This window comes from Cucurbita maxima, unplaced genomic scaffold (assembly GCF_002738345.1).
Source record: "Cucurbita maxima cultivar Rimu unplaced genomic scaffold, Cmax_1.0 Cma_Scf00013, whole genome shotgun sequence".
Taxonomy (NCBI): Eukaryota; Viridiplantae; Streptophyta; class Magnoliopsida; order Cucurbitales; family Cucurbitaceae; genus Cucurbita; species Cucurbita maxima.
Window position 1 is genome coordinate 32,317 of NW_019272029.1, and position 9,583 is coordinate 41,899.

General features: G+C 36.2%; 3 protein-coding genes and 1 long non-coding RNA gene across 6 annotated transcripts; 1 reads left to right on the forward strand and 3 right to left on the reverse strand.

Annotated features, from left to right (window-relative positions):
• Positions 1-361: 361 nt before the first annotated feature.
• On the reverse strand, positions 362-1,119 carry LOC111488038. The gene is made up of 2 exons (XR_002719150.1): positions 766-1,119; positions 362-661 (listed from the first exon to the last, which is right to left on the reverse strand). It is a non-coding gene; the product is annotated as an uncharacterized LOC111488038 (long non-coding RNA).
• Positions 1,120-1,289: 170 nt separating this feature from the next.
• Positions 1,290-1,950, forward strand: LOC111488037. 3 transcript variants are annotated; one of them, XR_002719149.1, is made up of 3 exons: positions 1,291-1,603; positions 1,708-1,753; positions 1,865-1,946. XR_002719149.1 is itself a non-coding variant. In XM_023135616.1 (2 exons), the coding sequence occupies exons 1-2, from the start codon at positions 1,343-1,345 to the stop codon at positions 1,922-1,924; spliced, it is 249 nt and encodes an 82-aa protein (XP_022991384.1). In that variant the 5' UTR covers positions 1,290-1,342; the 3' UTR covers positions 1,925-1,950. The 3 variants fall into 3 exon arrangements, 2 of the variants coding, with proteins under 2 accessions (XP_022991384.1, XP_022991385.1); XM_023135616.1 differs by lacking the exon at positions 1,708-1,753 and having other exon boundaries at positions 1,290-1,531; positions 1,865-1,950; XM_023135617.1 differs by lacking the exon at positions 1,865-1,946 and having other exon boundaries at positions 1,708-1,799.
• Positions 1,903-4,185, reverse strand: LOC111488035. The gene is made up of 2 exons (XM_023135615.1): positions 3,390-4,185; positions 1,903-2,165 (listed from the first exon to the last, which is right to left on the reverse strand). Exons 1-2 carry the CDS (start codon positions 3,775-3,777, stop codon positions 2,149-2,151), a joined length of 405 nt encoding a protein of 134 aa, XP_022991383.1. The 5' UTR covers positions 3,778-4,185; the 3' UTR covers positions 1,903-2,148.
• A 2,711-nt stretch (positions 4,186-6,896) lies between these two features.
• LOC111488019 (agamous-like MADS-box protein AGL9 homolog) lies at positions 6,897-9,577 on the reverse strand. Its single transcript, XM_023135589.1, has 8 exons — positions 9,281-9,577; positions 8,372-8,450; positions 8,188-8,255; positions 8,008-8,107; positions 7,897-7,938; positions 7,753-7,794; positions 7,532-7,668; positions 6,897-7,217 (listed from the first exon to the last, which is right to left on the reverse strand). The coding sequence occupies exons 1-8, from the start codon at positions 9,463-9,465 to the stop codon at positions 7,142-7,144; spliced, it is 729 nt and encodes a 242-aa protein (XP_022991357.1). The 5' UTR covers positions 9,466-9,577; the 3' UTR covers positions 6,897-7,141.
• Positions 9,578-9,583: the final 6 nt, after the last annotated feature.

Below are 9,583 nucleotides of genomic sequence, written 5' to 3' on the forward strand. Positions count from 1 at the left end.
ATTTCTAAATATCTTAAGGAAATTTTAACCAAAATTTTAAATCCAAGCTAATCGTTTAATAACTACGATTTTAATTTCTTTTTGGATTTTCAGTAATGTACTTGCTTAAAATGACTGAGGTCGATTTGAATTTGTCGGTAACAAAAAAAAAAAAAAAAAAAAAAAAAAAAAAAAAAAAAAAAAAAAAAAAAAAAAAAAAAAAAAAAAAAAAAAAAAAGTAATTTTCAAAAAAATCATTTTTTAAAGCATTTCTCTTATATAAAAACGGTTTCAAATTTAAACACTCCTGATATATATTGTAGACTCTACACCACTATTCAACAAGTCAACAAGTGTTCCCTTGCCATTGTCCTAAACAATATTAGAAAACAATGAGATTCATCACTATTCAACAAGTCAACAAGTGTTCTCTTGTCATTGTCCCGAACAATATTAGAAATGAGATTTGAATATTAAATTACTGCTCAACACATAAAACATATATCATAAAACAAATATCATGACTGTTGAAACCTAAATTCATGATTGTTGTTGAACTCTACCTTCATTTCTAGACACGGTTGCATGCATAATAATTCTTGCTCGCATACATCATGCACGTGGACTCACTAAGCATGTCCATTGATGCACCCCCAAGTTACTATGGTTATGCACGCTCACACTGTTGAAATTAATAGAAAGATAAGAATGTAAATATTGTTGTGAGTATACACATCTATACAATACATAACCATAGAAATAATCAATGATTACACAAGGTCGTACATTTTAAACCATTAGTAAAGTGATATGATGCACCGTAACATTTTTATACATTCAATGACTTCATAATACTTGATCAACATTTTAGCTCATGGTATTTTGTATAACATATACCTAATCACGTTCAAGGTATCACATATAACATATGCATAATCATATAAAGTCAGGATCAGGATCATGAACATAAATCACATACAACATACAAAATCATTCAAACGGATAATACTACCATGTGTTATTCAAGCATCAAATTACTCGGTTCAACTTTTTTGAATTCTTAGTCTCTGGCTATAGAAAGCAAGTACTTGAGAACCTAAAATAGGAAGCAGGGTAAGGCAAGTTATTCTCAAATAAGCACATGGGATTACCCAAAATGGGTCATCGGAGGAAAATGAATCAAAGGATCTCCACTGCTCCAAGCCTCCGCCCCATATTCCCCTTTCTTCCCACCAAAGTTTCCCTCTCTCTCTCTCTCTCTCTCTCTCTCTCTCTCTCTCTGTATATATATATATAAAGCTCTATTACTTGACGTAAATCAAACAGTTTCTGACGGAAGCAAAGAAAAAAACAAAGAAGAGTGATGGCTGATTGGGGGCCGGTTTTTGTAGCTGTGATTCTGTTTGTTTTGCTAACTCCAGGTCTGCTGTTTCAGCTTCCTGGCAACCGCAGGTGCTTGGAGTTCGGCAACTTTCACACCAGTGCTGCTGCTATCATCGTTCATTCAGTTCTCTACTTCGGTCTCATTTGCGTCTTCTTGCTTGCCATCAAGGTTCATCTCTATATTGGTTCCTAATTCTTCCCCGATGCAAACACTCACCCCTCCAGGATCACCTCTACATTGGTTCCTAAATCTTCCCCCCTGATGCGACATTTCTTGTTTGTTTCTAATTCTCTAATGTGATGTTATTTGAGTAATTAGTTTTCTTTTCCGTCGATGTCCTACAGTTTTCCATGTGTGTGAGCCAAATATCGATCTTGGTGTAACATATAGGTGATTTTATCAATTCAAAGCTACGATGATCTTGAGACTGTGTTGACAAGGATTGTTTTTTTATTTTTCTTTTTCCTTTTTTCCTCCCATTTTTTTTTTATTGCCCAACAGGCATTTCAAACCGTGGCAGTTACATACGATCAAAAGACTAGAAAACAATGGAAGAAATGAACTGAAACAATCTCAAAAGTAGGAAGATTCTAACACAATGTTACTCCCACAACTTCAAAAACAACAAACTGTGGTCAATAATTCAAACCTCGTCTTGCCTAAATATTTCTAGAGGCAGCACCATTCACATTAACGAGGGCATCTTTACTCATATTCTCCTGTAAGCCCCGCGTGCTCCATCCTAAATAATTTAACCTTCTGGTTGAACCAAAGCCACTTCATATTTACATTTGTTCCCAAGCTGCAGCAACAATAATAACAAATAAACAAAGTTAATAAACAAGAGCATGCCACAAAATGATCAAATTTATCGATACTGCAAAAAATTGCTTAAAACTTGAAACAATAGCTATATGCTGCAACCTCTATTCAAAAGCAGGCTTCCGACACAGAGCAGATACATAGAATTCAGTTGGCGCTACGAGAAAACCCAATCTAATCCCTCCAAACTCCAAATAACAGAGATGAATACCAATTATAAGAATTCAAGTATCAGAAATCCAAAAAATTCATGTACAAGAAGTCCTACAAATTCAAGCATGCTGAACGTGTATGCACACAAAACACCCAAATTCAAAAAAAAAAAAATTAAGCATTCTTATACTTGGCGTCTACATGGAATTTGAATGCGTCGATGGAAGTATGAGAAAATAATTACCAAGATATCATATAGGCAATACAGCATTAATATTCTTGCATTTGATAAAGTACTTGCCTAGCTAAAATTTCCTTTAAATTCTTCCTGTAATATGGCAAATGACTCGTTCACTAGTGTCATTGTACAAGGTAGTAACGAATCTGGCACAACCAGAAACAGAAGCCTAAGAAAATTCAGATTTATACATGTGTGCGTATTGATATAGCCAACCTTCGTTAACAAAATTCAAACTACAAAATCAAGAGAGCAAACATTAAAAGACAAGAAAATTCTGACGTTACCGAACAAGATATAGCCAGATATTCCTCTTCTACTCTCTTTTTTCTAATATTGGGGGTATCTAAATCCACTCCTTGCATTACACTCACGGCCCACCTCATTAATTCACGTGTAGCTACAATAGACATCAAGGCTTATCATATGTTAACCCACAGATCAAAGTCGCTATCCCCATCCTAACCATTACCACACCGCCTTACCAAATCTCACAATCCTTTGAAAATTTTTAACACATACACAAACATGTGTTTATATTGACTATATAACAACTTCCATAGAGAAAATTCAGGTAACAAAGCATACAAAACGAAGTAAACATCAATTATTGACAAGATACTTCGCAAGGCAATGGGCAAATAGATACGAATTTTGCATAAGAAAAGGCAGAAGCCTTGAGAAAATTCAGACGTACAGATAATATGCATATATTAGTGAAATCAAACTTCAAGCAACAAGATTCAGATACGGAAATGAAGCAAAAACCAAATCTAATAAACACAAGGAAACAGAGGCAGAAAAGAAACTCGCCATGAAAATCTTTCCGGGGTGTTGGAGCTGTGAAACAACAAAGTATAGAGCGTCCCAACATAGAGACGCTAGAAACGATCCCAACCATGTAGAAAATCATAACGAAAACGAGAATCCAGGGCATCAACATGAAGCCAAGGAAGAAGGTAACCGATCCACAGAGCATCAAAGCCAGCGAAATCCCCAAAAGCAGCGCCACGAATCCAGTCGGTGACATCTGGGACGAAGGAAAAGTTATCGAGGAAGACGAAATAGCGGAAGATAATTCCAGCACATGATCTGCAAATGGCACCGGCGGGGGCGGCGATCGGAGAATTTTCAAAAGCAGAGACGAAATCTCGTGCAAAAATCCAGATTGGGGATCTTGTTGAGGCCTACTCATCGTCATCCTCTGCTCAGAAGCAACCACAAAGACCCCAGCAAAGAGCGCAACAAACAATCTACGGAGGTCGTCGCTAGAACCGAGGCGAATGGATAATCGTAAATGATGATGAGGGTCAGCCAACCAACGAACGACCAGAAGGGATGAATGGGGGGAAATGGCAGAGAGTTTGGTGAGATGTGGATAAGTGTGAAGAGTGTGTGTGGAGAGAGTTGGATTACCGAGAAGAATGAATAGTAAAATGAGAGAGAAGTCGGCGTGAAACGGTGTGGCGAAGGGAATCGGAGTTCGAATCGAATGGAATATGGATTTTTCTGTGGATTTGTCTTTTTGAATGGAGACACAGGGAAGATAAAACAGAGAGAAAACCTATCCCCAACGAGAGAATCGAGGAAGCTAAATGTGGCGGGAGAGTAGGTGGTCATGCGGGATCCAGAAACGTCCGACACTTGTTACAAATTTATTATTGAGGTACGTGAAAGTCAAATGTGAGTACCCTACTCATATTTTGTCATTACTAATTGGCACTGTCTGTGAAAAAGAAAAAGGGTTATGCTTGAGACTTGCACATCCAGTTCGCCGCCCAACATCGACTTCCATGAAGATGATTTTGAGTAAGACCATCGTGTTGGAAATGAATGTAGCAAACTCGAGAGCCAATTTATGATTTTTGAAAGTCGAGTATTGGAGAGGAATAAATAATCAGAAGAGATGGAAAAAAGAAAGAGGCCTTAAAATTGAAAGGTTAAAATAGACCTTTTTATGGAAAGGAGAAGGGATCTGTCAGAGAAAAAGCTGAGCGTTTGTCTTACTTAAAACAGAAAATTGAGTCTCGCGCAAAAAGAAATTCGGAATGCGTTTTTGGCGTTTGCGCTTTTCATATTCATTTCGGTTTCTCTGCGTCTCTCTCCTCCGCTTTGGCATCCTTCTATTGGTCGCCCAAATCGTCTCGCCCTTGCGGCTGCGGTTGCGGTGCTTTTTGTTTTACTCAATGCCTCCTCCATTGGCCATCGCGCAAAAACAACTCAGCAGATCATGCATCAGATCAATCTTTCGGTGAGGCGATCTCGTTCTCAAACTCTATATCTACCGCTCAGATTATGAATTCTGATGCAATGCGGTTCGTGTTCGATTGATCGATCGATCGATGGCGGTGAATTCGAAGGCTGTGCTTGGCTCGATCTGTAAAAATATAAAAATATTAGTACGATGAGCTAGATCGGTGGAAGGATGGTAAACTGCTCCTTCTGCTGCATGTGATCTGATTTTCGTTGGAGAGCATGGTATCTCGATGATCCAGGTAATGATTGATGTTTAGTTTGATTATATATATTGCTACTCTTTTTTGTGATTCCACTTTGTCGACTCGTTAATAATAAACTTGCTTTCTCGATTACCTAGAGATCTGATGGTTTAAATCTTGGCGTTTCGCCGGGCTGGTGACATGCGTCGCCGCCGGCATCTGAACGGTAAAACAGTAGTAAAGATAATCTTGAGAAAATCGAGCTTGAATATTGATTTTTCATTTTTAGATGCCCATTTGCGGTTATGGAGCTCGCTTGCGTGTCCCATATGTGCATTTTTTATTTATTTTTCCAGTATCTATCGTTGACATAGGAGTAAATATGATTTTATTTTTCCATTTTTTTACGATCGTCGTGTTCAACGTGAGCCGCACAGGGTTGGTTTGTCGAATATACGTTTATTTTAAGATGTATTACTGATTATTTTATTAAAACGTAAGCTCTGACATTGGATTTGTTCATTTTCTTTTTTTCAAGAGTATTTCAACGCCTTCTACCTCCTCTTCTTTCATTCTTTAAATTGTTTGTGGCTCTTTTTAATGGTTTTATCGATCACCAATCTTCTTCCCACACTTTTGAGGGAGCATCCAGAAAATTCTTCCTTAACATTGCTTCTTTCTATTTCTCTCTCTCTTTTTTTTTTTTTCTTTGTAGGTGTTCATCCCTCTTTATATTTGTGTCATCCGATCCGATCCTCCCTTATTAATTCTACCAAAACCTAATTATTATACATGCTAATTAATTCAAAGTTTGTCTACATTTGTGTCATCAGATTCATAAACTCACGGTCTTAATAGAATATAACTATTACAACTTAATCTAATCAATTCACTAAATAAACACTAAGAAGTGGATAACACACGAGTTTTTGTCGGTGGAAAAAACCTAAACTAGGTTCCTTGGCTGGGTCGTGGGCCGAACAGATCTAGACTAGGTTCGTAGGCTTCTGGGTTATGGGCTACTTAGGTGTTGGGCTGGGCGGTGTGTACTTGGGCAGAAGATTTTGGTTGCGTTGGATCGAAGTCTAGGTCGGCTGAATCTAACGACTACGCGAACCAAAAGGGACCCAATGCTTGACCGCTTCTTCAACCCATCTTTTTTCGGACACGCCAGAGTTCACATAATAATATAGTAATATTGATAATATAATAATATAATCACAGAATTTGATTGGGTTTGCGACCTGCATGGAAATTGCTTTAACAACTTATCTTCCTACAAACTCAAATAGTTACGAAAAAAAAAAAAAAACATAGTACAAATAGATTATTTACCAAGTATTTTTGTAGTCTGTTGTCTTTCTTTTTTCAAGTGACGGTTGATTCACTAGTCAAGGTGGAGAGGGTTCGGTAGCTACATAATTATAGAGGAGTGTTTGTCCTAGAGTGTCAGCCCTTTGTAATTTTGGGGTTGTTCATGGTTTTGTTCCTGCATCTTGTCCCAAATTTTGTAATAGATTTTTAAACATTACTTTCGTTTAGTAAATGTTTTTTTTGTTTTCATCCTTTAAATATTGTGTTTGCTTTTAAATCTTACATACCATACTATACCATGGTGGAGGACTAGTTCTTAAAAATTGGTGTTAAAGACATACCTTAGGTTTAGCTATGTCAACGTCTCCCTAACATTGTCTTCGTAATAGTTCGTGTTTGAGTAAGAGAAGATTAGATACCAAGTAAGGCAACATCTCAATTAATATGAATTAGTATGAATGACACCTTTAAGTAAGTATTCAATTGTAATATTTTCTTTAAATTGCATGCTACACAAACTAAATCGATGTTATTGGAACTGAACTAGAATTAGAAAGATTTTAGCATGTGAGAATCAAAATACACACAAACTTACAACTTTATGACGAACAAGAAAACAATGAAATTACATTCGAAAAGCAGAGTCTTGGAGGTGTAAGAGAAAGGAATGTGGCATAACATACACACAATTGGCTTACAAAGACTAAAGTGCAGAGTTTATATTAATTAGATATATAAGTTTCAAGCATTGAAAAATGTTTCCCCCCTTTTTTAATAATTTTTTGAATGGAAGAACTCCCATCTTTTTGTTTCTCAAGGCAACCACCCTGGGAGGAAATTATTCATGCTTGGCCCAGCGGTGACCACTGTTAGCGGATCTGGGTGATACCTGCAAAGCAAATTAAGCATTTTATATATCAATCTAATGATTCTTGCCCTTGTGCTTTGCAGCTTAATCTTTCAAATCTTGAATCTCATGAAACTAATTAGTGTTAGAAATTGAAATATAGAGTACATAAGCTTAAGTTCAGAGTTGTGAAACACAAAGTAGAAGAAACAATAGTATTGTACATAAATATGTGATGTAGGTAGGAAGGAAATGTTGAGTTCTCAAACCTACATAATTGAGTTAATAAATAAATAAAAAGAATGGAAAAGGAAATATAGGATGAAAGATTGTGGACAGAATAGAAGAATATTTACCCAATTTGTAAGGTGGGTTCGGCATCTAAAAGATGGAAGAAGGCATCGGGTGGAGGGTGAGCTTGGTGTCTTCCATACATCATATCATCACCACTTTGGTTCAATTGGAGAGCATTTACTTGATACCCTTCTACTAACTGCAATCCAAAACTTAAACACCAATTACAAAACCACCAACATTTTCCATTTTTTTAAAAAAAAAAAAATTTAAAAAGATATACCCTTTGTTTCAGAGTCCTGTTTGCGTCGTTAAGAAGATGCTCCTGAAAGTGAAAGTTGAAACAAACAAAAGATAGTTAATTTAAATTGGTTAAGAAACATGAAAGAATAAGGAAAGTTGAAGGATGGAAATAGAATAGAAATACCTTACGTTGAAGATCGGTGAGTTGATCTAACATGTACTGAGTCTGAAAAAGGATTGAAAAGGAATTGTAAAAAAAAAAAAAAAGGTTTGAAGTTCGAAGCAGAAGAATTACCCTTGTTGACCTTATGTGCTTGAGTGACATATCAAGTTGCCTTTCAAGGGATTCAAGTTCTTTGCTACTCAACGGGCCAAGGTCTTCTCCCAAAAGGTTCCTGCTTAATTCAATTACCATTTACGTATGAGTAAAGATGGCAAGTAAAAGGAATATAAAATGTTGGGGTTATTATATTGCCTTTGGGATCGTTGCAGAGCTTCGTAGCGAGCTTTAAGCTTCAAATACTCCTGCTGGCTGCTCACTTCCTATATTTAACCCATCCATATACTCATTTTCATTTTCGGACACATTTTTCAAATTAGAAATTGAAAACATAAAATAATTAAATGTAAATGGATAACTGAAAAGTAAGAGTGATTACCAAGGCCTCTCTTGTGGACACATTCGGCTCTGGTGCTCCATAGTTGCATTTCTGGTATCTCTCTAATGTTTTCAGCATGCTGGATTTCACACATAATAATAATAATAATGATAATAATATAAACTAAAAACAATTAATTCAACTTTTAGAGGCATTTTCTATAATCTAACCTTACAAATATGAGTAGTTATTAGAACAAATAAATTACATATAATGAAGGATGTTTGTGTGAGTAAAGGTGAAAACCATTTGTGAGCTTCAAAATACAAAAAACAAAGATGGTTAATTGCATAAATCCATTTCTGGGTTCTGACATATACATAAGATTCTAATNTTTTTCCCAAAAAAAAAAAAAAAAAAAAAAAAGAAGAAAGTAAACCTAGTTATGATTAACTCTCGTTTGGGTTCACAAATACAATGGGAGGCAAAAAAAAACAAAACAAAACAAAAATCCCATCAAGGGAGAAAAAGAAAGAAACCAAACCCTAAATTAGTGGGAGAAAAAAAGAACCCTAATTTGAGAAATGCAAAGTATAAGAAAGCGTGAGGTTCAGCTTTAAATTGATCCATCCATCGCCCCATAGAGAAAGAAAGAAGGAGAAAGAAAGAAGGAGAAAGAAAGAAGGAGAAGCAAAGAAAAGGGGTTGAGAACAAAACCCTAATTTAATTTAAATTTAAATTTTGAAAAGGAAAAAGAAAAGAAGTTTGCATGAAAAGGGTTAAAAAGAAAGATGAGAGAGAAAAAAGGAAAAGGGAAAGTATGGGGGAAAATGGGATGCCAAAAATTTAGAAATAGAAGCGAAGGAGCAGATCTCAGGAATGCTTGGCTTGAAACTGCTTTAAAAAAAAAAAAAAAATGATTCGAGTAAACAGTGGTTGAAGTTAAGTTTGTTAAAAGTGATGACATACCTTGAACTACTGCAAAACTCGTAGAGTTTTCCTCTATTGGAGAAGATGATGAGAGCAACTTCGGCGTCGCACAGAACGGAGAGCTCATAAGCTTTCTTCAAAACCCCATTTCTCCGTTTAGCGAAGGTGACTTGCCTATTGATCTTGTTTTCTATTCTCTTCAGCTCTACTCTCCCTCTTCCCATCTTTTTTTCCTCTTTACCTGCTTAACCTATCCTATGTGCCTTTCTATTTATATTCTTCACAGCTTTCTCCAACCTCCTCTCTCTCTCACACACCAACTAAACTAACAACACAAACCCC